The sequence below is a fragment of the Salmo salar genome, chromosome 17 (assembly GCF_965601325.2).
Source record: "Salmo salar chromosome 17, fSalSal1, whole genome shotgun sequence".
In the NCBI taxonomy this organism is placed as follows: Eukaryota; Metazoa; Chordata; class Actinopteri; order Salmoniformes; family Salmonidae; genus Salmo; species Salmo salar.
In genome coordinates, this window is record NC_138307.1 from 53,576,961 (window position 1) to 53,602,972 (window position 26,012).

Here is a 26,012-nt window from a genome sequence, read left to right on the forward strand (position 1 = left end):
TTTGATACTTAAGTATATTTAAAACCAAGTAGTATTTTACTGGGTGACATTCACTTTTACTTGAGTCATTTTCTATTAAGGTATCTTTACCTTTATTCAACTATAAGAATTGAGTTCTTGTTCTACTACTGCTGCCCTGCCCTGTGTTCTTTCGTATCTTTAGCTAATAAAGAGACTGCACCATGTCTTTTGATTAGAATAGAATAGAGCTGAGCTAACTTTGAAGAATAGAATATCGTGTCAACTAATGCCAAATCCATGTACCTATTTTGCAGTAGACGTACTGTGATCCAATTTAAACAGCACACCTCAATGTAAGCTAATGGATAACTTTCAAAGTGTTACTGTTTATATCAATACAAACATGGTTCTGATGTCTGTGAGATATTACAATCGATCATTGCCAGGGTTCTGCATGGAGAAATGTGTTCTAAGAGTGAAGAACAGGTTAGGTCACATCATTTCATCAGAGAGAGCTTATAGGCTAGTGACAATCTACACCAAAAGTCCATGACCTGGTTGGAATATCTTTTGTACAATACAAGTTCAAATCTCTCTCTCTCTCTCTCTCTCTCTCACTCTCTCTGACAAAGTCTGTCTCTTCAGATCCATGCTTAACATGAACCGTATGTCCAAGTCTGCAGAGACAGCCTGCCCGGTAAGAACACACACAGAGCACATAAAATGTTATCATACCAACTAAAGTACAATAATATTAGTTAGATACACTGTATTACATATATCATGTACACTGAAGAATGAAACACTGTTAACACTTTCCACAACATATTTTTTATTGAATGTTCTGTCCTCATTCATGCTCTCTCTCTCTCTCTCTCTCTCTCTGTCTCTCTTCCTGTCTGTGTCTTTTGAGACGACTGTGCATCATTTAGCATCAACAATGGTATGCTTTATTGTAGTTGGCTTTGATAAACTTAGGGTAATACATGCATGGAAGACAATATACATTTAATATATAAATGAGAGAAGAACAGTAAGTGAAAAGCCATAAACAGCAGGGACAATCCAGGGAGGAAAACCTGTTTGGTTGTATACTACAATGCATATTATATACTGAACACAAATATAAACGCAACATGCAACAATTTCAAAGATTTTAATGAGTTACATTCATATAAGAATATCAGTTGATTTAAATAAATAAATTAGGCCCTAATCTATGGGTTTTACATGACTGGAAACACAGATATGCATCTGTTGGTCACAGATACATTTAAAGAAAAAGGTAGGGGCGTGGATCAGAAAACTAGTTAGTATCTGGTGTGACCACCATTAGCCTCATGCGGCGCTCCACATCTCCTTCGCATAGGGTTGATCAGGCTGTTGATTGTGGCCTGTGGACTGTTGACCCACTCCTCTTCAACGGCTGTGTGAAGTTGCTGTATATTGACGGGACCTGGAACACGCTGTAGTACAGGTCGCTTCAGAGCATCCCAAACATGCTCAATGGGTGACATGTCTGGTGAGTATGCAGGCCATGGAAGAAATGGGACATGTTCAGCTTCCAGGAATTGTGTACAGATCTTTGCGACATTGGGCCGTGCATTATCATGCTGAAACATGAGATGATGCGGTGGATGAATGGCACGACAATGGGCCTCAGGATCTCGTCACAGTATCTCTGTGCATTCAAATTGGAAGCGGCTTATGGTAGAGAAACAAACATTACATTTTCTGGCAACAGCTCTGGTGGACATTCGTGCAGTCAGCATGCCAATTGCACACGCCCTCAAAACTTGTGTGACCGAACTGCACCTTTTAGAGTGGCCTTTTATTGTCCCCAGCACAAGATGCACCTGTGTAATGATCATGCTCTTTAATCAACTTCTTGATATGCCACACCTGTCAGGTGGATGGATTATTTTGGCAAAGGAGAAATGCTCACTAACAGGAATGTAAACAAATTTGTACACAAAATTTGGGAGAAATATGTTTTTTGTGTATATGGAAAATGTCTGTGATTATTTATATCAGCTCATGAAACATGGGACCAACACTTTACATGTTACGTTTATATTTATGTTCAATGGTACAACCTACCTCTGTACACATATAGTCAGGTCCAAAATTATTGGCAACCTTGATAAAGATGAGCTAAAAAGATTGTATAAAATAAAAAATACAAATACTGAGCTACATTGCATGGATATTTTTGGGGGAAATTAGATTATTTTATTCTAATACAATTGCTGAGAGAAAGAGATTTTGTTTAACAAGTAAACTTTTTTTTCTAAAATAGATAGGGGTACAAATTATTGGCACCCCTGCTTCCAATATACTGTCCTTCACCTTGTAAGAATAATGGCACCGAGCCTTTTTCTAAAATATTTTATGAGATTGGAGAACACATTTGGAGGGATCTTAGACCATTCCTCCATACAGAATGTTTCCCAGTATCCTTTGTCTGCACTTATGGACCGCTCCATTCAATTCAAACCACAGGTTTTCAATGGGGTCCAAGTCCAGAGACTGAGATGGCAATTGCAAAATGTTGATTTTGTGGTCAATTAACCATTTCTTTGTGGATTTTGATGGGCTGCGGCCAAGTTTAGGCCTCCTGGGAGAGGCAAACAGGTTTTTGGCTAAAATGTCCTGGCACTGGGTAAATGACATGATGCCATTGCCCTCAGCTCTATCGTTGTTTGTTGTGTCATCAGCAAACTTGATATTTGAGTTGGAGTCATGCGTGGCTACGCAGTCGTGGGTGACCCATGGAGTACAGAAGAGGGCTAAGCACACACCCCTGGGGGGCCCCCGTGTTGAGGATCAGCATGGCGGAGAAATTGTTGCCTCACCACCTGGGGTCGGCCCGACAGGAAGTCCAAGACCCAGTTGCACAGGAATACATATAAATATATGGATGTACGATGGCCGTGCGGCATTGTCAAGATGCAATAGATGTTATAAAATACAGTATGAGATGAGTAATGTAGGATATGTAAACATTATTAAAATGACATTATTTAAAGTGACTAGTGATACCTTTATTAAATCCATTTATTAAAGTGGCCAGTGATTTGAGTCTGTATGCTGGCCTTGAGATAGAACCTGTTTTTCAGTCTTGGTCGCAGCTTTGATGCACCTGTACTGACCTCGCCTTCTGGATGATAGCAGGGTGAACAGGCAGTGGCTCGGGTGGTTGTTGTCCTTGATTATCTTTTTGTCCTTCCTGTGACTTCGGGTGGTGTAGGTGTACTGGAGGGCAGGTAGTTTGCCAACTGGAGATGCATTGTGCAGGCTTCGCTACCCTCTGGAGAGCCTTGCAGTTGAGGGCGGTGCAGTTGCCGTACCAGGCGGTGATACAGCCAGACAGGATGCTCTCGATTGTGCATCTGTAAACGTTTGTGAGGGTTTTAGGTGACAAGCCAAATTTCTTCAGCCTCCTGAGGTTGAAGAGGCGCTGTTGCGTCTTCTTCACCACGCTGTCTGTGTGGGTGAACCATTTCAGTTTGTCCGTGATGTGTATGCCGAGGAACTTAAAACTTTCCACCTTCTCCACTACTGTCCCGTCGATGTGGATAGGGGGGTGCTCCCCTTGCTGTTTCCTGAAGTCCACGATCATCTCCCTTGTTTTGACGTTGAGTGAGAGGTTATTTTCCTGACACCACACACTGAGGGCCCTCACCTCCTCCCTGTAAGCTATCTCTTTGTTGTTGGTAATCAAGCCTACCATTGTAGTGTCGTCTGCAAAGTTGATGATTGAGTTGGAGCCGTGCATGGCCACGCAGTCATGGGTGAACAGGGAGTACAGGAGTGGGCTGAGAACGCACCCTTGTGGGGCCCCAGTATTGAGGATCAGGGGGGTGATGTTGTTACCTACCCTCACCACCTGGGGACGGCCTGTCAGAAAGTCCAGGACCCAGTTGCACAGGGCGGGGTCGAGACCCAGGGTCTCAAGCTTAATGATGAGTTTAGAGGGTACCAGTTGGAAGTAAGCTACTGTAGCAAAAAGGACATATGCTATATATCCACATGAGCTTCTATAGATAACCTTCTGGAAAATCTATGACAACCCTGCTTGAGAAAGCCATCTGGTTAAGCCTTATAATGTGATTGTCCCATGTGTGTGAGGGTTTATGCATGACCGCCTGTCCACAATAACATTTGTCCCACATAATGTTATAAACCAAAAAGTGGCCAGCAAATCACACATTACACATTTGCAACGAAAACCAATATTGTGGTTGGCCCAGGCACCTAGATCTAACATTATACAATGGGCTTGATAGCGAACAAATGTTTAATCTGTAAGCGGTTTAGGTAGGAGAGTGTGTTGGTGACATAGAGAGAGCGAGCGTCTTCGGTTGTGTATGATTCATCATGGCGAGTTCTACAGCCGTCCCCTCATCAGCAGCGAACGCTCCATCTCTCAAGGTAAATGTCCTCTTCCCTGTAACCGAAAAACGGTCATGCTGGATGTCCTCGCCACTGCTAACCTATACGTTATCGTTGCCTATTTCTGAAAATGACGGGATAAGAATTCTTGACGCAGGTCACGTTCAGTAAACACTAAACCGCGTACGACCGACAAAGATAGGAGGATTGCAATTCAATACACTTGTTTCAACTGCGCCTGTTATGTTTTTTTGATATACCGATTAAAAAAATGATTTAACATATCTATATTGCTTTGACCTATGTGTTTTGAGATGGCAGCTGTAGCATATGACGACACATTTTATATAACTGCATCACGCCGACGGAATGTTCTGTTATTCGTCTGTTGCTTTTATAAACCAGCTTGTCTATTACAGTAGCCTACAGTAGCCTGTTTTTATAGGCTGCCTACCAATGGCTCATAATAACTATGAGGGGTAATCAGTGACTTTATTTCACAGTATTTACTGCATGATCACATGTTAAAATAGCTTAAATTATAGAATAGAAATCAACCACAATTATTATTACTATTATGCCTGTTATTATTATATGATTAGCCCTTTGCTTGTGGGGTAATGGTAGCCTAATGTAAATGTAAGCCTTCAGTTCACCTGGCGACAGACTATCGTCTTTCTGCAGGTAAAATTATCTCCTGTGCTGTGCTGAGCAGAGCAGGGAATTCAACTCTCACACAAGCCCTCACAGACAATACCTAGTCCTATCCTCATTCAATTTACGTCCGCAAACCTCACTGTTATTTCCACACAACCCCATCTCTCCCTGCTCCCCATCCCATGCTGTTACCAATTATAATTTTTTAATAACTAACCCTGTTATTCTCTCATTGTCTAAATACACCACCTGAGTGTGAATGTTTTAATAAGCTTAGGCTTATATGTAGTTGATTACATCCTATGTAAAGTTGTCATCTATATAAAGTTGTTTTACAATGTCCTCCCAGGGCTCTGGTAAAGATGTATCCACCAGTAACGGTATGGAAGACAGTGTCCACAGCTTCAAGGTAACATTTGAATAATTTACCCTGTGGTATAATGTGTATAGCAATGAGCATTATTCTGTGTAACACATTGTGATCACTGCCTCATTCATTACAAGTGTGTGCAAAGGCACGTTGTACAGCAATGGTATTTTAATGTGGAACAGTTCAGATATTGCACATACTGCTACATTAGTAATTTATATCGCATGTAAACTGCATTCACAAGACATTTAAAGTTTGTCAGTGTACGGCAAACTGGAGACGCCATTCCCTCCAACTGCCCATTTCAGTGTGGTGAATCAGATGAATCACTTGCCTTCAGTGAGGAGCCCAGCTGCACCATCTTGATGTTTCCTGGATATGATTCTGATATTCATTGTCAATCAAAAGGTCCAGATCACACCAACAGCATGGAAACCTCCCCCCACCCACATGGCTCTCCTAATGCCTCTCAGTCCGGTAGATCCAAAAAAACACACATCCCCCTACAAAAACAACGACACGTCCGACCTCAGCAAAACTGAGTGAAAGAAATCCACCTGAGATCCTGAGATGTTCATTTATAGATCCATGGTGGTTAACCCCTTCTGGGCCCCTCGTTTGGCTTGTGCTCCCCAGACCCCTGTGCTAACCACCTACTCAATGTTGTGGCCCTCAGAGAGGTAGAGAGAGAGGAGGATGAGGGCCCTGGTCTACCCAGGAGGTCCTGTGTCGTCTCTGCGGAGAATCCACTTTCCCAGATCACCCTAAGCACCACCTGTCAATCAGGCTGTGACCTGTGATCTGCCACTTGCTTTAGCTCTGATTTACTCTGCTCTCTAATGTTGCACAGGGAGGAGACAGCCAGACAGGCAGCAGTAGCAGGTGGTGATTAGGAGAAATAGAGGGGGAGAGAAAAGGTTGGAGAGAAAAGGGGTGAGAGCGAGAAAGAGAAAGAGAGAGAAATTGTCATTGGCTGTGCAGGACCATTTTAAGACTTGGACACTGCTATAGACCATTTTAAGACTTGGACACTGCTATAGACCATTTTAAGACTTGGACACTGCTATAAACCATTTTAAGACTTGGGCATTCAGGGCTGGATTAAGCCTATAATTAATTTATCAATGTCTGAGAAAATGGCCTCATATAGATGCTACAGACTCATAATTGCATCAGGTCTGTAGTCTTGAACTACTGTACGAGCACCTCTGTAGTACTGTATCTGAGCCTAGCTTGTGTACGCTATACACCCCCGTGTTGTTACTGTACACACTAGTAGGAATCTGACTCCTGTTTTGTGACCCACCTGAGCTGGATGTAGAGGATTTATAGTTTGGTAATCCCTGACCAACGGAGCATGTGATGTTACGCTGAACCTGGATTACTTGAAACTCATTCACCTTACACAGCTAAATCGTGCTCACTTGTGCTTTTACATTAGGTAACAGAGTTTTCAGGATCTCTGTAATGGGCCTATCTCAGATTCTTCACAGCAGGTCAGAAGGCATTTGTCATGCAACGCACTTCTTAAAAGATGTGTGTGAATTCTGAACTAATGAGAAGATATAGTCATCAGAAACTATACTGTATTTTATCCAATTTTATCACACTGAAGTTTTATAATATCAATCTATGAGATTCATGGCTGGATAAGTAAATGGAGATAATAGGCCGAAACATTGGTAACCAATGCTGTAGTCAGTGATGTGTGACTATGAGAAAGAGAGAGAGTATTCTGACAGTGCTCTCTCAGACTGTTGGCCAGCACTACCCCTCTGTAATCTGAAATTACGCAATGCTGCAACAGGTCTGCATTTACACAAGCAGACAATTCGGATCTTTTTTACTCTAATTGGTCTTATGACCAATCAGCAATGGAAAAGGTATCACGTGAAAAGATCTGATGGGATTGGCCAATTAGTGAGAAAAAGATCAGAATTGGGCTGCCTGTGTAAACGTAGCCCAGGAATGGGTAGATCTGAGACAGGCCTAATCCAGACAGGCACTGAGAGCAGCCAACCACAGCAGAGCATTTGCCTTTAGCTACTGATCTAGACTAAGTTTGATATTTACCCCCACCCTCATGGTTAATGTTAGGATTGGGGGAGAGTTATCTGATCCGAGAACTGTGGTAAAGGCAACTCCTACCCTGAGAGCGGTTGTGTTTGTTTATTGAGTAGCTCATGTTCCTAGAAGTTAAAAGCATGGAGTGTCCTCTACTGGCCAGCGGGAGAGTTGCAGAACTCTGAAGCACCTGATGAGATACAGTGCATTTGGAAAGTATTCAGGCCCCTTGACTTTTTCCATATTTTGTTACTTTATAGCCCTATTCTAAAATTGATTCAATTGTTTTTTTCCCTCATCAATCCACACACAATACCCCATAATGACAAAGCAAAAACAGGTTTTTAGACATTTTTGCAAAAGTATAAAAAAACACAGAAATATCACATTTACATAAGTAATCACACCCTTTACTCAGTACTTTGTTGAAGCACTTTTGGCAGCGATTACAGCCTTGAGTCTTCTTGGGTATGACGCTACAAGCCTGGCACACCTGACTCTCTCCAGATATACTGGCCCCTTCCATACAGCCATCTGGGTTCTCAGTACATCGCGCAGACAGGAATAAAGAACTCTCTTGGAAAAAGAAAGGCGGTGGTGTATGTTTCATGATTAACTACTCATGGTGTGATTGTGATAATGTACAGGAACTCAAGTCCTTTTGTTCACCTGACCTAGAATATCTCACCAATAAATGTCGACCATATTACCTCCCGAGAGAATTATCTTCGGTTATAGTCACATCAGTGTATATTCCCTCTCAAGCCGATACCACGACGGCCCTCAAGGAACTACATTGGACTTAAGGCAAACTGGAAACCACATATCCTGAGGCTACATTTATTGTAGCTGGGGATTTTAACAAAGCAATTTGAGGAAAACACTACCGAAGTTCTATCAACACATTGCCTGTAGTACTCACGCTACAAAACTCTCGACCATTGGAGGTCCTCCCCTGCCCTCCCTTCGGCAAATCAAATCACGACTCCATTCTGCTCCTCCCTTCCTATAGGCAGAAACTCAAACAGGAAGTATCCGTGCTAAGGTCTATTCAAAGCTGGTATGACCAATCAGAATCCATGCTTCAAGATTGTTTTGATCACGCGGACTGGGATATGTTCCGGGTTGCCTCTGAGAATAACATTGACATATACACAGACACAGTGACTGAGTTCATCAGGAAGTGTTTAGGGGATGTTGTTCAAACTGTGACTATTAAAACCTACCCTAACCAAAAACTATGGATAGATGGCAGCATTCGCACAAAACTGAAAGCTAAACACCTTCTTGCCTACTTTGAGGACAACACAGTGCCACCGACGCGGCCCATTCCCAAGGACTTTGGGCTCTCGTTCTCCATGGCCGACGTGAGTAAGACAATTCTGCTTGACCAGACGAAATCCCTAGCCACGTCCTCAGAGCATGCACAGACCAGCTGGCTGGAGTGTTTATGGACATATTCAATCTCTCCCTATCTCAGTCTGCTGTCCACACTTGCTTCAAAATGTCCACCATTGTTCCTGTACCCAAGAAAGCAAAGGTAACTGAACTAAATGACTATCGCCCTGTAGCACTCACTTCTGTCATCATGAAGTGCTTTGAGAGGCTTCGTTAAGGATCATATCACCACCACCTTACCTGACACACTAGACCCACTATAAATTTGGGGACCGCCCCAACAGATCCACAGATGATGCAATCGCTGTTGCACTGCACACTGCCCGATCTCATTTGGACAAGAGGACTACCTATGTAAGAATGCTGTTCATTGATTATAGCTCAGCCTTCAACACCATAGTACCCTCCAAGCTCATCATTAAGCTTGGGGCCCTGGGTCTGAACCCCGCCCTGTGCAAGTGGGTCCTGGACTTCCTGATGGGCTGCTCCCAGGTGGTGAAGGTAGGAAACAACACCTCCACTTCACTGATCCTCACTACTGGGGCCCCACAAGGGTGCATGTTCAGCCCCCTTCTGTACTCCCTGTTTAACCTTGACTGCATGGCCACCTCAATCATCAAGTTTGCAGACGACACAACAGTAGTAGGCCTGATTGCCAATGATGACGAGACATCCTACAGGGAGGAGGTGAGGGCGCTGGCGGAGTGGTGCCAGGAAAATAACCTCTACCTCAACGTCAACAAAAACAAAGGAGCTAATCGTGGACTTCAGGAGACAACAGAGAGAGCACGACCCTATTCACATCGACGGAGCCACAGTGGAGAAGGTGAAAAACATCAAGTTCCTCGGCGTACACATCACTGACAATCTGAAATGGTCCGCCCACACAGACAGTGTGGTGAAGAAGGCTCAACTGCGAAAATCGTCTTGGCCCCTAGGCCCCTCACAAACATTGACAGATGTACAATTGAGAGCATCCTGTCGGGCTGCATCACCGCCTGGTACGGAAACTGCACCACCCTCAACCTGCACCTGCCCTCCAGGACACCTACAACACTTACAGCACCCGATGACATACAATGACATACAGTATATTACACCTAAAGCAGTGTGTATAATGAGTTTACTTCTAAACCATGTCCTCTATATTCCCCCCAGGCGGCTGATCTGGTCATTGAGCTGTCCCAGACCCACAAGGCCAAACCTGACCTGACCAATCTGGTGTTTGGAACTGTGTTCTCTGACCACATGTTGACCATAGAGTGGACCAGCATTGGAGGCTGGCAGAAACCTCACATCAAGCCCTTTGGTAACCTGTCTCTCCACCCGGCCTGCTCAGCCATGCACTACGCTGTGCAGGTAGGAAACACCACCTTGTTAGGCCTTGTTAGAAAGTTAAAGTGTCTCACGCTCACGCTGTCCATTCTTGCTGCCCACCTGACAGTGATGAAGACAACAGTGGAAATATGTTGGTGGATTGTTTAGTTTTTTATGTATTTATTTTGTACTAAAATTACTTAGGCAATCTATATGTATTTGAAATATGTCTAATGACATTCATTCATTTAAGGATATGACAAAGCAGCAGGAGACAAAGTTAAAGGTGCAAAATCAGATGCAGATTTATTCAATTATAGTGTTCGAAAATCAAGGATGGCAGAAATATTTACAAAACATTTGCGAAACGACTGTCAAAACAAACAAAAAGTCTGAAAACGTCCCAAATTAAAAGGAATAGGCTTAAATATTTTCATTAGCATTTCTAGCTAATATAACGTACTTGGCACAGGAGGGGTTTAACAGGCTATAACCAGCCTACCAATGAGCAATTCCAACACTGGTAAAAATGTACAGGTCAGCATCTAAGGTCTGTATAGGACCTTCCCCATGGTCGTCACATCTTACAGCCCCAATTTCAGTGTCTTCAATCAGGAAACAGACTGTGCTGCTGAGATGCTGAGAGTTTGTGTTGAGAGCTTAAGATGAATACACTATACTTTAATTGTATCTCTAATAAGAATAGGCACAGCTAGGACAGCTAGGATAGCTGAAGGACAGTGGATTGGACATAAATGGCCAACACATGTACGCTCATATGTACTGGAACTTACTATCACACACACATAGATTCAGGAAGCCAATTTCCCATTCTGCTCCTCATTCATTACATTTACATTTACATTTTAGTATATTCACTCTGTTCAGAGAATGACTAGAGGTCAGTGGTTCTCTCCTGTCTGCCAGTCTTAACCCCTGTCTCTTTCCTCTCCTCTGTTCTATGGTCAGTTGTTTGAAGGTATGAAGGCATACCGAGATGCTGATGACAAAGTGCGTCTCTTCAGACCCATGCTCAACATGAACCGTATGGCCAAGTCTGCAGAGAGGGCCTGCCTGCCGGTAAGAACACATACAGGCTATGGTACTATACAGCACAAGCCTACAGCCTGGAAAAGAATACTCTATTATTCTGAACAAAAAGCTTATTTCTATCAAAATTACATCCCTGTTAGTGAGCATTTCTCCCTTGCCAAGGTATTCCATCCATCTGACAGATGTAGAAGCTGATTAAACAACATGATCATTACGCAGGTGAACCTTGTGCTGGGGACAATTAAAGGCCACTCTAAAATGTATGTATCAAGTTTTATGGGAGCGTGCAATTGGCATGCTGACTGCACTAATGCCCACCAGAGCTGTTGCCAGAGAATTTAATGTACATTTTGTTCTACCATTTTGTTCTAACATTGTTTTATAGAATTTGGCAGTACGTCCAACCGCCCTCACAACCGCAGACCACATGTATGGTGTCATGTGGGCGAGTGGTTTGCTGACGTCAACATTGTGAACAGAGTGCCCCATGGTGGCTGTGGGGTTACGGTATGGGTAGACATAAGCTACGGACAACGAACACAATTGCATTTTATCAATGGCCATTTTAATGCACAGAGATACCGAGACGAGAACCTGAGGCCCATTGTCGTGCCATTCATCTGCCGCAATCACATCATGTTTCAACATCATAATGCACGGCTCCATGTCACAAGGATCTGTACACCATTCCTGGAAGCTGAAAATATCCCAGTTCTTTCATGGCCTGCATACTGACCAGACATGTCACCCTTTGAGCATGTTTGGGATGCTCTGGATTGATGTATACGACAATGTGTTCCAGTTTCCGCCAATATTCAGAAACTTCACACAGCCATTGAAGAGGAAGGGGACAACATTCCACAGACCACAGTCAACTAACTCTATGTTAAGGAGATGTGTCGCGCTGTATGAGGCAAATGGTGGTCACACCAGATACTGACTGGTTTTCTGATCCACGCCCCTACCTTTTTTTAAAAAGGTATCTGTGACCAACAGATGCATATCTGTATTCCCAGTCATGTGAAATCCATAGATTAGGGCCCAATTCGTTTTTATCAATTGACTAATTTCCTTATATGATCTGTGACTCAGTAAAATCTTTGACATTTTTGCATGTTGCGTTTCTAGTTGTGTTCAGTATAGATACAGTGTCTCGTATCTACAGTGTATCATATCATGTACAGTACAAGACTGGAACAATGTTCCCCAGTACATCAACCTGTTTGTCTCTGATCAAAATTAAAAAATTATAATAATTGCAATTGTCTTTTCCTACTAGTACTGACTTCGCAGATAACCTTTTAATTGAGAAAAACTTACTACGACTGTGGTATGTGGTTGCCTCACTTAGCTATCTTAAGATAAATGCACTAACTGTAAGTCACTCTGGATAAGAGCCTGCTAAAGTACTTTTTATAGTGTCTGCTGCAGTCACTGAATTGTCTGTTTGTTCATATTTTTGTCCCATTTCTCCTTTCTCGGCTCAACCTTTTATTTGTCCTCGCTCCCTTTCCCCCCTCCCTCCTCCAGGCCTTTGACAGGGCAGAGTTGGTAGAGTGTATCAGGAGGCTGGTACAGGTGGATCGGGAGTGGGTACCCCAGTCAGACTCTGCCAGTCTCTACATCCGACCCACCTTCCTGGGTACTGAGGTGAGGAGATGACCAACCAACCACTCTCTATCTCCTTCTGTGAGGGACTGTCTCATTCACTCTCATATGCTGTGACATGGCAACCTTCCCCTATTCTTGTTGGTGAAGTAGTAATTATTAATTAGTGAATAGCTCAAGAGTATGTCAACTATTGACGTGTGTGTGTGTGTGTGTGTGTGTGTGTGTGTGTGGCCTGTGTCCCTTTCTAGCCATCTCTAGGAGTGAAGAAGCCGTCCCGTGCTCTGCTTTATGTGATCCTGAGTCCTGTTGGTTCCTATTTCAGTACAGGAGCTAAGCCTGTCTCTCTCTGGGCTGACTCCAAATACATCAGAGCCTGGAGAGGAGGGACTGGAGACTGTAAGATGGGAGGGTAAGAGGAGGGACTGGAGACTATAAGATGGGGGGTTTAGAGGAGGGACTGGAGACTATAAGATGGGGGGTTTAGAGGAGGGACTGGAGACTGTAAGATGGGAGGGTAAGAGGAGGGACTGGAGACTATAAGATGGGGGGTTTGGAGGAGGGACTGGAGACTGTAAGATGGAAGGGTTAGAGGAGGGACTGGAGACTATAAGATGGGGGGTTTGGAGGAGGGACTGGAGACTGTAAGATGGGAGGGTAAGAGGAGGGACTGGAGACTGTAAGATGGGAGGGTAAGAGGAGGGACTGGAGACTATAAGATGGGGGGTTTGGAGGAGGGACTGGAGACTGTAAGATGGGAGGGTAAGAGGAGGGACTGGAGACTGTAAGATGGGAGGGTAAGAGGAGGGACTGGAGACTGTAAGATGGAAGGGTTAGAGGAGGGACTGGAGACTATAAGATGGGGGGTTTGGAGGAGGGACTGGAGACTATAAGATGGGAGGGTAAGAGGAGGGACTGGAGACTGTAAGATGGGAGGGTAAGAGGAGGGACTGGAGACTATAAGATGGGGGGTTTGGAGGAGGGACTGGAGACTGTAAGATGGAAGGGTTAGAGGAGGGACTGGAGACTGTGAGATGGGAGGTTTAGAGGAGGGACAGTAGACTAAGATGGGAGGGTAAGAGGAGGGACTGGAGACTGTAAGATGGGAGGGTGGAGGAGGGACTGGAGACTGTAAGATGGGAGGTTTAGAGGAGGGACTGGAGACTGTAAGATGGGAGGGTAAGAGGAGGGACTGGAGACTGTAAGATGGGAGGTTTAGAGGAGGGACAGTAGACTAAGATGGGAGGGTAAGAGGAGGGACTGGAGACTGTAAGATGGGAGGTTTAGAGGAGGGACAGTAGACTAAGATGGGAGGGTAAGAGGAGGGACTGGAGACTGTAAGATGGGAGGTTTAGAGGAGGGACAGTAGACTAAGATGGGAGGGTAAGAGGAGGGACTGGAGACTGTAAGATGGGGGGTTTAGAGGAGGGACTGGAGACTATAAGATGGGGGTTTAGAGGAGGGACTGGAGACTAAGATGAGGGACTGGAGACTATAAGATGGGAGGGTAAAGAGACAGAGGCTATGTTCCAATATCCAGACATGGCATTATTCTTTTGAGATGCAGTAAAAATGCTTGCTTTGCAATGTGTGGTACTAATTTATCCTGACCCTAATATCCCCACCCTGCCAACAGTACTAATACAGCTTTAAATCAGATTCAACTCTAAAGAGCTTTGGATTTCATTGTGACACCATTTATGTACAGTACACAATAGCGGCCCATGCTAGGTTACTATAACGAACGGAACAGTGTCAAATCATTTGGATTACGACACATGGAATTTAAATGTAAACTGACAACTCTCGTTTGTGGATTAAAATGAACACGGTGAGTTGTTTACAGGAACTATGGAGCGTCTATCTACGCCCAGTATGAAGCAGTGGATTATGGGTGCCAGCAGGTCCTCTGGCTGTACGGAGACGACCATCAAATCACAGAGGTCGGAACCATGAACATGTTCCTCTTCTGGAATAATGAGAATGGAGGTAATCATGATCACTTTCAGTGTCATGGCCAATGAGATTAGAGATAATAACTTTGCTTTACTAGGGCTATTGCAGTTGGACAAGACCAAAGGAAATACAGGTCGCGTTCCCACGCTCAGACATTCCATGCATCTACCAATGGTTGCATGCCACATAATTGCTAGAACATATGACGTGGTTAGCTAATACTTAAAATACCTATCCAGGCATTGTAAGATCTGGCATGCGTCAGGAATGTCTGAGCAGGGGAACACGGCCATGCTCTTCTGGATTGGTTGATATGGACATAATATTACTGAACTGGAAACTGATCTTTGTGTCTGATTGTACAACGGAGTGTATATCACAGCAGCTGCGGTCTTACATAGCCAGTGCTGTTCTTCACCTCTTCTCTTATCTCTGTAAACTGGGTTCAGATTGGATATTCCATTGACACAATGTGACCTGTTTAATTCATTTGTGCATCCAACATTTTTCTCTCCAGAGGAGGAGCTGGCAACGCCCCCTCTGGATGGAATAATCCTACCTGGGATCACGCGGCAGAGCATCCTGGAACTCACCAGGAAATGGGTATGAGACAGAGAGAATTATATACAGTACATTCAGAATGTATTCAGACCATTGACTTTTTCCACATTTTGTTACGTTACAGCCTTATTCTAAAATTGATTAAATCGTTTTTCCTCCTCATTAATCTACACACAGTATCCCATAATGAAAAAGCAATTTTTGTTAGCTATCCTCTGTATACCACCCCTACCGTGTCACAAAACAACTGATTGGCTCAAACGTATTAAGAAGGAAAGAAGTTCCACAAATGAACTTTTAACAAGGCGCACCTGTTAATTGAAATGCATTCCAGGTGACTACATCATGAAGCTGGTTGAGAGAATGCCAAGAGTGTGCAAAGCTGTCATCAAGGCAAAGGGTGGCTACTTTGAAGAATCTAAAATATATTTTGATTTGTTTAACACTTTTTTGGTTACTACATGATTCCATGTGTTATTTCATAGTTTTGATGTCTTCACTATTATTCTACAATGTAGAAAATAGTAAAAATAAAGAAAAACCCTGGAATGAGTAGGTGTGTCCAAACTTTTGACTGGTACTGTAAAGAGTGAGGGTAAGAGGGGGGCAAGTACAATGTGTTCTCTAAGGGTAAGACACAAGATAGTTCAACAACAACACAGGGCACAAGCTAGGGGGCAAGAGAGAGATAGAGGGTTGAACTTTCCATGGCACTCTGGGTTTAAGGGAAAGATGGACTTGACACCCGCATGGACATACCAGCAGGGTTGCTTCCATCTGCTACAGGGGCACAGACACTATACCAGGGGCTACCACTGGCCATTAAACCAGTAGCCTGGTTGCCAGATCAGATACATGTATAGCATGACAAGGAATCTTAGGGGACTTGGCAAAAGCACAGGCAGATCTGGCAACAAAGATACCACACTGGGGTGTGAGAGAGAGAGAGAAGGGCTCTCCAACCCTGTTCGTGGAGAGCTACCGTCCTGTAGGTTTTGACTCCAACCTTAATCTACCGCACCTTATTTTAATCACTGGTTGATAAACTGAATAAGGTTAGTTACAACTGGGGTTAGAGTGAACACCTACAGGAGGGTAGCTCTCCAGGAACAGGGTTGGAGAGCCCTGGTATATAGAGAGAGATATGTAGGGAGAGAGAGAACTATTGTGCAGCATGCAGGAAGTCTTCGGCAGAGATGAGAAGCTAAGAGTTTCCAGAAGCCTGCCCTTGTATGAGTTTCATTAGATATATTTTCCTCCTCCTCCACCTCCCTCTCTCCTCATGGACTCACCTCTTCTAGGGGGAGTTTAAGGTGTGTGAGCGGTACCTGACCATGGCAGACCTGCGCTGTGCTCTGAAAGAGAACCGTGTTAAGGAGATGTTTGGCTCTGGTACTGCATGTGTGGTCAGTCCTGTGGGACGCATACTCTACCAGGGAGAGGTACACAACCACAACTCATTACCCTTACAACATCTGAGGGAATGAATGAATGGATTGATGAATGAATGGATGACTGAATGAATGGATGACTGAATGAATGGATGGATGACTGAATGAATGGATGACTGAATGGATGGATGGATGACTGAATGAATGGATGACTGAATGAATGGATGACTGAATGGATGGATGACTGAATGGATGGATGACTGAATGGATGGATGACTGAATGAATGGATGGATGACTGAATGAATGGATGACTGAATGGATGGATGGATGACTGAATGAATGGATGACTGAATGAATGGATGACTGAATGGATGGATGACAGAATGAATGGATGACTGAATGGATGATGACTGAATGAATGACTGAATGGATGACTAAATGAATGGATGACTGAATGGATGGATGACTGAATGAATGGATGACTGAATGGATGACTGAATGGATGGATGACTGGATGGATGGATGACTGAATGAATGGATGGATGACTGAATGAATGGATGACTGAATGGATGGATGGATGACTGAATGGATGACTGAATGAATGGATGACTGAATGAATGGATGACTGAATGGATGGATGACAGAATGAATGGATGACTGAATGGTTGGATGACTGAATGGATGGATGACTGAATGACTGAATGAATGGATGACTGAATGAATGGATGACTGAATGGATGGATGACTGAATGAATGGATGACTGAATGGATGACTGAATGGATGGATGACTGGATGAATGACTGAATGGATGACTGAATGGATGGATGAATGGATGACTGAATGGATGGATGACTGAATGGATGGATGACTGAATGAATGACTGAATGAATGGATGACTGAATGAATGGATGAATGACTGAATGGATGGATGACTGAATGAATGGATGACTGAATGGATGGATGACTGAATGGATGGATGACTGAATGAATGAATGGATTGATGAATGAATGGATGACTGAATGAATGGATGACTGAATGAATGGATGGATGACTGAATGAATGGATGACTGAATGGATGGATGGATGACTGAATGAATGGATGACTGAATGAATGGATGACTGAATGGATGGATGACTGAATGGATGGATGACTGAATGGATGGATGACTGAATGAATGGATGGATGACTGAATGAATGGATGACTGAATGGATGGATGGATGACTGAATGGATGACTGAATGAATGGATGACTGAATGGATGGATGACAGAATGAATGGATGACTGAATGGATGATGACTGAATGAATGACTGAATGGATGGATGACTAAATGAATGGATGACTGAATGGATGGATGACTGAATGAATGGATGACTGAATGGATGACTGAATGGATGGATGACTGGATGGATGGATGACTGAATGAATGGATGGATGACTGAATGAATGGATGACTGAATGGATGGATGGATGACTGAATGGATGACTGAATGAATGGATGACTGAATGAATGGATGACTGAATGGATGGATGACAGAATGAATGGATGACTGAATGGTTGGATGACTGAATGGATGGATGACTGAATGAATGACTGAATGAATGGATGACTGAATGAATGGATGACTGAATGGATGGATGACTGAATGAATGACTGAATGGATGACTGAATGGATGGATGAATGGATGACTGAATGGATGGATGACTGAATGGATGGATGACTGAATGAATGACTGAATGGATGACTGAATGAATGGATGAATGACTGAATGGATGGATGACTGAATGAATGGATGACTGAATGGATGGATGACTGAATGGATGGATGACTGAATGAATGAATGGATGACTGAATGAATGGATGACTGAATGGATGGATGACCGAATGGAGGAATGAATGATTCCAATCAAGCAATTTCATGTTTATCACTTTGTCATAAACCGCTGAACAGCTACTCCAGAACATAGTATTTTTAAATGTTGTGTGTGTGTGTGTGTGTGTGTGTGTGTGTCTCTAGAACCTGCATATCCCCTGCCAGGAGGGTTTCCCCCAGCTGGCCTCTAGACTGATGAAGGAGCTCACAGATATACAGGTAAGATCACACCCCACTGGTCACAGACATCAATTCAATGTCTATTCCACACTGGTTCAACGTAATGTAATTCCACCAGTGTGTGGTCAGTGAAACACGTGTAACAGAGGTAGATTGTACTGTAACCTCCTCTCGCGCTATCAAATTGGAACCTTTTCGGAGGCGCAGCTGGCTACGAAGTTGTCAAGTCGGCGGTCACGTGTGTTTGCAAAGCAGTGGATCACTCATTTGAGCCCAGAAAGTGGACAGGGACAGTGACGGAAGCTATACTGTTAGGCAAGCACAGTGTACTTCATCACGCACGCAACCAAACACGTACATATGTATGCAGGCACACACAGCAGATGTGGCCTCTCACCCAGTAACGATAACAGCTGGATGGACATCAGGGCCTGCCAACTGTCTGACCTAGACTGATGTCATCCTCAGCACACAGTCTATTCCATAGAGATACATAGTAGATTCATCTCGATTCTGTCTACTCTGTGTTAGTGTATCGGGGCTGTTTTGTATTAGTAAAGTGTAGTGGGTATTCTGCCCTGCAGCTTGCCACATATCTGTATGTTCTACTCTCCATCGCCTTGGTTAAGGGATGTAAATGGATACCATCCCACTCGCCCTGCCTGCTCACCAGAATATCTGGTGTTAAACTGAGTGGGTTATTCATTCAGTGTAGATCTTTCTCAGTATCTCTGGCCCTCTTTCTCTCTCTGTCTGGCCGTCTCCCGTTACGTCTGTGAGTTTGTGTTCCTCTCTGCCTCATATCGTTTCACTGGCAGGGCTAGGTCAGGTGATTATCGTTTTCCCGCTAAATCTCCTCATCGCCAAGGCTGTCTGTGAGAGCTTGCGTGTGTCTCTTCTGCCCAATCACTAGTGCTGTGTGTGTGTATCTGTGCGTGTGTACCTGTGTGTATCTGTGTGTGTGTGCGTGCATGCCTGCCCGTGTGTGTAAACCTTATCTGAGTGTATGTGTGGCCCTAGCGATAGCTTCTCCCCCCCCCCCCCCCCCCCCCCCCCGTAGCTCATTGTGGCGCCGACACACACCCAGACAGAGGAGATAGGAGGAGGTTCATGTAGTAATGGCTGGGCAGGGATGGGAGATAGAGCAGACACACAGTCCTGAAAGCTCTCATTAAGATGCCTGCTGTAATTACACAAACCTAATTATTGTCTCAGCCTTTGCGATCAAAGCCAAGGCACCGCAAATGAAGCTGCTTGAGAGAGAGAGAGAGAGAGAGAGAGAGAGAGAGAGAGAGAGAGAGAGAGAGAGAGAGAGAGAGAGAGACGGAGGAGCCTAATGAACAATAACATCGACAGAATGCAAAAAAAACCTCCAGCCTGATGTTAAATCTGTTGACATTTAATTTGGATGAGAAACAGAACGGCGTCCCCGAGAAGAAGACATTGGGCACAAACAAACACGTTGTCTAAGACGAGGGGAGCGAGGGATGAGACGAGGGATGAAAGACGGGTTTACTAACACGGCCCTCCGTTTTTCTTTCATGTTAATTAGAAAATGCATTTCTTTTGTTTCTCATCGCGGGTGCTTATTTATTTTCACGACTCCGTCCATTAGAAGTAATTTGCAACATGAGACGTAAATAATTGGATTTGTCTCCACGGTTGTCGCAGTTCAGGAACATTCTGTTTTGATTTGGTGGTTGTTTTGTGTGTGGCTGAGTTCGCAAGATTTGCTCGGGATATTTGTTATTTTTTCTTTTGTGTTTTTGGTTGCACCATTCACTGTGTTGTAGGCAAGGAGTTAAAACAGTTTGCGACTGCTACTGTAATTGTTGGCCTGTGTTTTTATGCCTGTTTGACCCCAGTTTAACCTTTGACCTACTGATTACCTTTTCTCTCCTTGGTCACAGTACGGCCGAACCCAGAGTGACTGGTCTGTCCTCGTGTAACCAAGACACAGTGGTGTGGGTATCTGGGACAAGCACACACAAACTGCATATGCCACTCACACACACACACACACACACACACACACACACACACACACACACACACACACACACACACACACACACACACACACACACACACACACACACACACACACACACACACCAAATAACCAGCCGGCAGTGTAACCTCTATATTAGTACAATCTTGTGTGTGGGTAAACTCTTTTAAATGTGCAATAATCTTAGTCAGATTGCAGTATACTGGATGTTCAGTTTGAAATCCCATAGGTTCAGTAGCAATATAATTGCACTCTAACTCTGCTCAAATTGTGCATGACCTCCCCATTCACACACCCTGCCCTGCCCTGGTGTGGCAGCCCTGCTAAAGGGTTAACTCTAAAATATTACCAGCAGAAATACCAATGACCAGCAACTAATGTTAAACCACTTTGACTCAATAGACCTTTAAAAGGGTCATGTTACGTATGCAGATGTTATGTATTTCACTATCGTTACACGCAAGTCTGTGTTTGAACCGTGTCGTGCGAAAACTTTATTTTCTGAATATGGTATTTCTATTTTTAATAGAGGATTTTAGAATTTTATTTTGAACAATTATATACATTTTAAATTGAGCTTAAATTACGGAGCAAGTTTATCGTGGAAAGCACTTGAGTACTGCTAAAAGAGAATGATGAATGAATTAAAAGAGGGTAATGGAAATAACCCCTAATATATCAGAGTGAGAGAGATCCCTGACGTCTGAAGCTTGGAACCTAGAGTGGTAGAATGATACACAAACCACTGGTATCAAAGAAAGCACAAGTCGAAGTAGCACTACAAGCAGTAAAATCATTCCACGCCAGTTGCTGTGCACAATCAAGTGTGTGATGCTTAATGTCAAAATGTATGTTATATCTACAACCTGTTGATGGTGACGTCTAATCAAACATAATACTGGCCATTTGTGTAGAGATGTACTATCTTTGATCAATGTCTGTCATTTACTGTAGACCTGTATTGACCTAAATTTACGGTAGACCTTGATTGACCTCTCTCTCTATCTGCACAATATCTGTTTTATGTAAAGTTCTATATATACTTAGATGGAAGAGATATATTTATGTAATCGATGCAATGCGTTGAGTGATACAATATTGCCTATTCTGATGATCCAAATAAATAAATACTCACCAAAACATACGTTTGTGTCTACTGCATTATGTTCAGTACAGTGTGTGTGTGGGTGTGTGTGTGTGGTTCTCCAGGGCAGGGCAGGGCCCGTGGTTCTTGGCTGAGCTGCCTCCCAGTGAAAATAGGGCTGTTTGGTGCTGGTTCCAGCCCTGTGCCCTGCGGCAGGCTGGTATAGAGCCCAGCCCACATGTCTTACCAACTTACCCCATGGTACAGCTCCCAGCTCCCAAGGCCTTAGATACAGTACTTTTCCCCTTGCACTGTAGTCCTTTTTAACTGGTTGTTGATCGCATGCAGGACAGGAAACTGTAAACAAATTCCCCAACGTGTGGCGGCTTGCAGGAGAATACTTCTCCTTTCCATCCCGTCTCGTTCTCCCTCTTCTCCCTCTTGACTGAGGATACATCTCATCTTCCTCTATTCTCTCTCTCTTCTCTCTCTTAGTCCTCTCCATCATCTCTTTCTTTTCTCTCCTTCCCCTCTTTATTGTCACTCTTCTGTTTTCTTCTTTGCCTCCCTGCAGAGTGCCTTGGAGCGAGGAGCTTACACCCACCCCCCCTCTCTCTCTCTCTCTCTCTCTCTCTCTCTCTCTCTCTCTCTCGGACTGTAGTACAGTATACTGTAGTATTTACAGTTGTGATTTTTTTCAGACATTACTGTAGTATTTAATATAGTGTTTTTGTTTTATTATCTTTGACATAGAAGTGGAGGCTTTCTCCTTCAGGAAACCTATTGGAGAAATACTAAAAGAAAATGTTCCATAACCTGTAGGTCAGTAGGACTGGGTTCTGAACGGAGAGTTCCGAGGTTTCTCACTTATGGGTGGCACAAATTGGGATATGGTGGTGGGAAATGGGCAAGGTATATGCAAATGAAAAATTCTACTATTTACTATAGTGTTTTTTTGTGTGTATTTTTGTAGACTGTAATGTTTTTGCGGACATTACTGTAGTTTTTATTATACTATTCTCCAGTATACTACAGTATATTACAATATTCTATAGTATGTGTGTAGTATAGTAATCTACCGTATACTACAGTTTACTACATAATTCTATAGTAAGTACTGTAGTATTCTATAGTAAATTGTAGTATTTTTTCATGTGGGTCTCCTGTGGTCTCGTAGCCATACACCCAGGGACAAGCAGGGACCCTATCCCCCCTCCTCTTCTCCTCCTCTCCTCCTCCTCTTAGCCTGAAGATAAGATGATGTTTTAATTGTCACATCTTATTTAGACAGCAGTGACATTCACTAGGGGACAGCACAGAGCGGAGGGGCGGGCCAGAGTAATCAGAGGAGATGAGAGGGAGAAGAGGGAGAGAAAGAGAGAGAGAGAGAGAGAGAGAGAGAAAGAAACCGCTGGCGCCCAGTCATCAAGCAGCTGCAGCAAGAGGAATTTAGCTTTGAGCCCTCTCCATCTTCCTCCCCTCCCCTCCCTCGCTTTTCTCATCTCTGCTCTTTCTCTCCCACCACCAGGGCATGATCTGATTTAACAAGCACGACGCTGTCATCTTGAGTTTGTCCAATTTGAAATGCTAATTAGTGAACTCGCAGCCGTTTTGTTTCGCTCGCCGCTGTTGTTTGTCTTTGCCATTTGTCTTCTATTTGTCTTCTCTTTACCCTTTCTCCTTCCCCTCTGCTCTTTCTGAGGCTGGAACTTCAGACCCTGGTCTGTGTCTGAGACGCAGATAGTGGAGGAAGATGGTATCAGGGTATTTAGGTCATAGCACCATGATGAGGAGTCACACAGAGTCGGGGACAAACAAAGGCGTCATGATTGAGGCAAACAGATGCGTCATGGTTGAGGCAAACAGAGGCATCATGATTGAGGCAAACAGATGCGTCATGGTTGAGGCAAACAGAGGCATCATGATTGAACACAAACCTCTCTGATAGAGAGGGCTAATGGCTTGGAGGCCAGGGATGATCACCTAATGGCAGACGACTCTCTCTGTCTCTCACTTTCTCTCTCTGTATGTTCTTCTCTCTCTCTAACCTCTCCCTCCCTCTCTGTTCGACTTAACGCTGACAGCTCCAGGGGCTAAGACAGAGGAGAAAAAGGGGAGAGAGATAGAAATACAGAATGAGAGAGATAAATAGAAAGGAGAAAGGAAGAGATCCGAAGGAGAGACGGCGTGCTCTACGGCCGTGCCCCCACACCGCCAGCAGGTGGCGGTAGCAGCGTACACCAGCTGCGGTTACCGCCACTGATCCGTCCGTCACAGCATCAGAGCCAGCCTGCCTCACGTTCCTCATTTCCGCATTTCTGGGATCTTGGATCGCTGCCAATCAGAATGAAAATGGATGTAGAAGTAATCTGTCATGGCTGTCTTAATACCCTAATACAGTGATGAAATCATTTAATCACAAATCATCATCATCTCCCTCTCCTCTCTCTGTTAAACTCTGCTGTTACATTCAAATGTTTTTTTATTTTTAAATAAGAGCCTCTCTGTGTGATTAAGAGGAGATTTAAGCGCTCTGACAGACAGACAGCTCCTAGCCTAGCTCTCCCTGTCTGATGCCGTGTGATGGGTTTTGTTAGCACCCGGGACAGAACGTTGGGTGTCAGTTGTAGAGATGACATTATACCAACGTTATCCCTGCCTCACACATGTTATCTGCCTTAACAGAGTTTTAGGGAGTTTTAACTACAGCGCTGCTTAAGGGCTTAAGGATGGAGGGATGGCGGTAATGGAGGGATAGACGGATAGAGATAACTCTTGTCTCTTCACTCACAGTCACACGAAAGGCTACTGTGGTTTGTGTGACATGCCAAATGTCCAGGCCACAAAATGGTAATACTCAGATTCTACTGACTTCAGGTCCGATGATAAAGGTCTAAATTATTTCTATTAGTATTATCAAAGTCCAAAATGTAGAATAATCCTACTGGGCACAGATGTCAATTCAACGTCTATTCCACATTGGTTCAACGCAATTTCTTTGGAATGACGTGGAAACAACGTTGATTCAGCCAGTGTGTTCCCAGTGGGAGGGAACATTGTTCAGTTGTAGGCCTTTCAGATTGTTATTCATCTTCGTTCATTGCCATAGACAGTAGTGGAAAGGTAGGGCTAGATGCTGGTGTGTAGCACAATGTCTGTCTGTGTGTCGACTTCGTGTGGTGTTCTCCCTTCAGTGCATCACCCCCTGGCCAACGCTACACTGTCCCGCTCCATCTCTCCACCTCATCCCTCACTTCATGCCTCGCTTCAGGGACACAACACAGACACAGAAGAAAAAGGTTCTATGTGGGGGTCCAAACATTTCCCATGTCTTGTGCGTTGGGGAGCATATTAGTGATGAGGATTTTTCATGCGTTATTTCTGTCCTGCACCTGAATCAATGGGATGCGTGTTTATTTTATTTTACAATGATAAACTGGCAGTGGAGTTTTGTGTGTGTGTGTGTGTGTGTGTGTGTGTGTGTGTGTGTGAGAGAGAGAGAGAGAGAGAGAGAGAGGGAGACGAGTCCTGATGGTGAGTAATGTTCTCCAGGCCTGGCGGCTGGCACTACTCTGTCTCCCTGCAGGTGGGCATGAGTCACCGTACACACACACACACACACACACACACACACACACACACACACACACACACACACACACACACACACACACACACACACACACACACACACACACCACTCTGCCAGAAGAGGAGCCACCCAGAGCTCCTTGACCACCTCAGCCTCCTGCCAGCCAGCAAGGCAGAGGACGTAGCGGCCAACTGGCCAATGGGCACGGAGACAAGCCAGCACTACATACCAGCACAGCACAGGAACAAGGTGCCCCTCTACCTTCTCTCTCTCTCACTCTGTCTCTGTCTTGCTTGCTCTCTCTCTCTCTTCCCTCTCACTCACTCTTTCTCTCCCTCTGTTTCTGTCCCTCTCTTGCTTTGCTCTTTCCCTCTCTGCTCCGCTCCTCTCTGCTCTTTTTCACCCTCCCTCCCTCTTTCCCTCCATCATCAGTCACTCATATCTTATAGAGTCATATTTAATGGTCTGTGTGCTGTACAATACTGAAAACCAGCTGTAAATCAATGTTCTTTAAGAGATGGCTTCACCCTAGGTT

At 44.1% G+C, this 26,012-nt stretch overlaps 1 protein-coding gene and 1 long non-coding RNA gene across 3 annotated transcripts; both read left to right on the forward strand.

Annotated features, from left to right (window-relative positions):
- The first annotated feature begins 464 nt into the window (after positions 1-464).
- bcat1 (branched chain amino acid transaminase 1) lies at positions 465-21,945 on the forward strand. 2 transcript variants are annotated; one of them, XM_014153054.3, is made up of 11 exons: positions 465-658; positions 5,363-5,422; positions 10,004-10,204; positions 11,132-11,242; positions 12,746-12,865; positions 13,075-13,235; positions 14,670-14,812; positions 15,297-15,382; positions 16,642-16,782; positions 18,755-18,829; positions 20,701-21,945. In XM_014153054.3, exons 1-11 carry the CDS (start codon positions 611-613, stop codon positions 20,737-20,739), a joined length of 1,185 nt encoding a protein of 394 aa, XP_014008529.2. In that variant the 5' UTR covers positions 465-610; the 3' UTR covers positions 20,740-21,945. The 2 variants fall into 2 exon arrangements, with proteins under 2 accessions (XP_014008529.2, XP_014008530.1); XM_014153055.3 differs by lacking the exon at positions 465-658 and adding an exon at positions 4,222-4,395.
- On the forward strand, positions 11,249-12,473 carry LOC145861392 (uncharacterized). Its single transcript, XR_014381171.1, has 2 exons — positions 11,249-11,475; positions 11,601-12,473. It is a non-coding gene; the product is annotated as an uncharacterized LOC145861392 (long non-coding RNA).
- Positions 21,946-26,012: the final 4,067 nt, after the last annotated feature.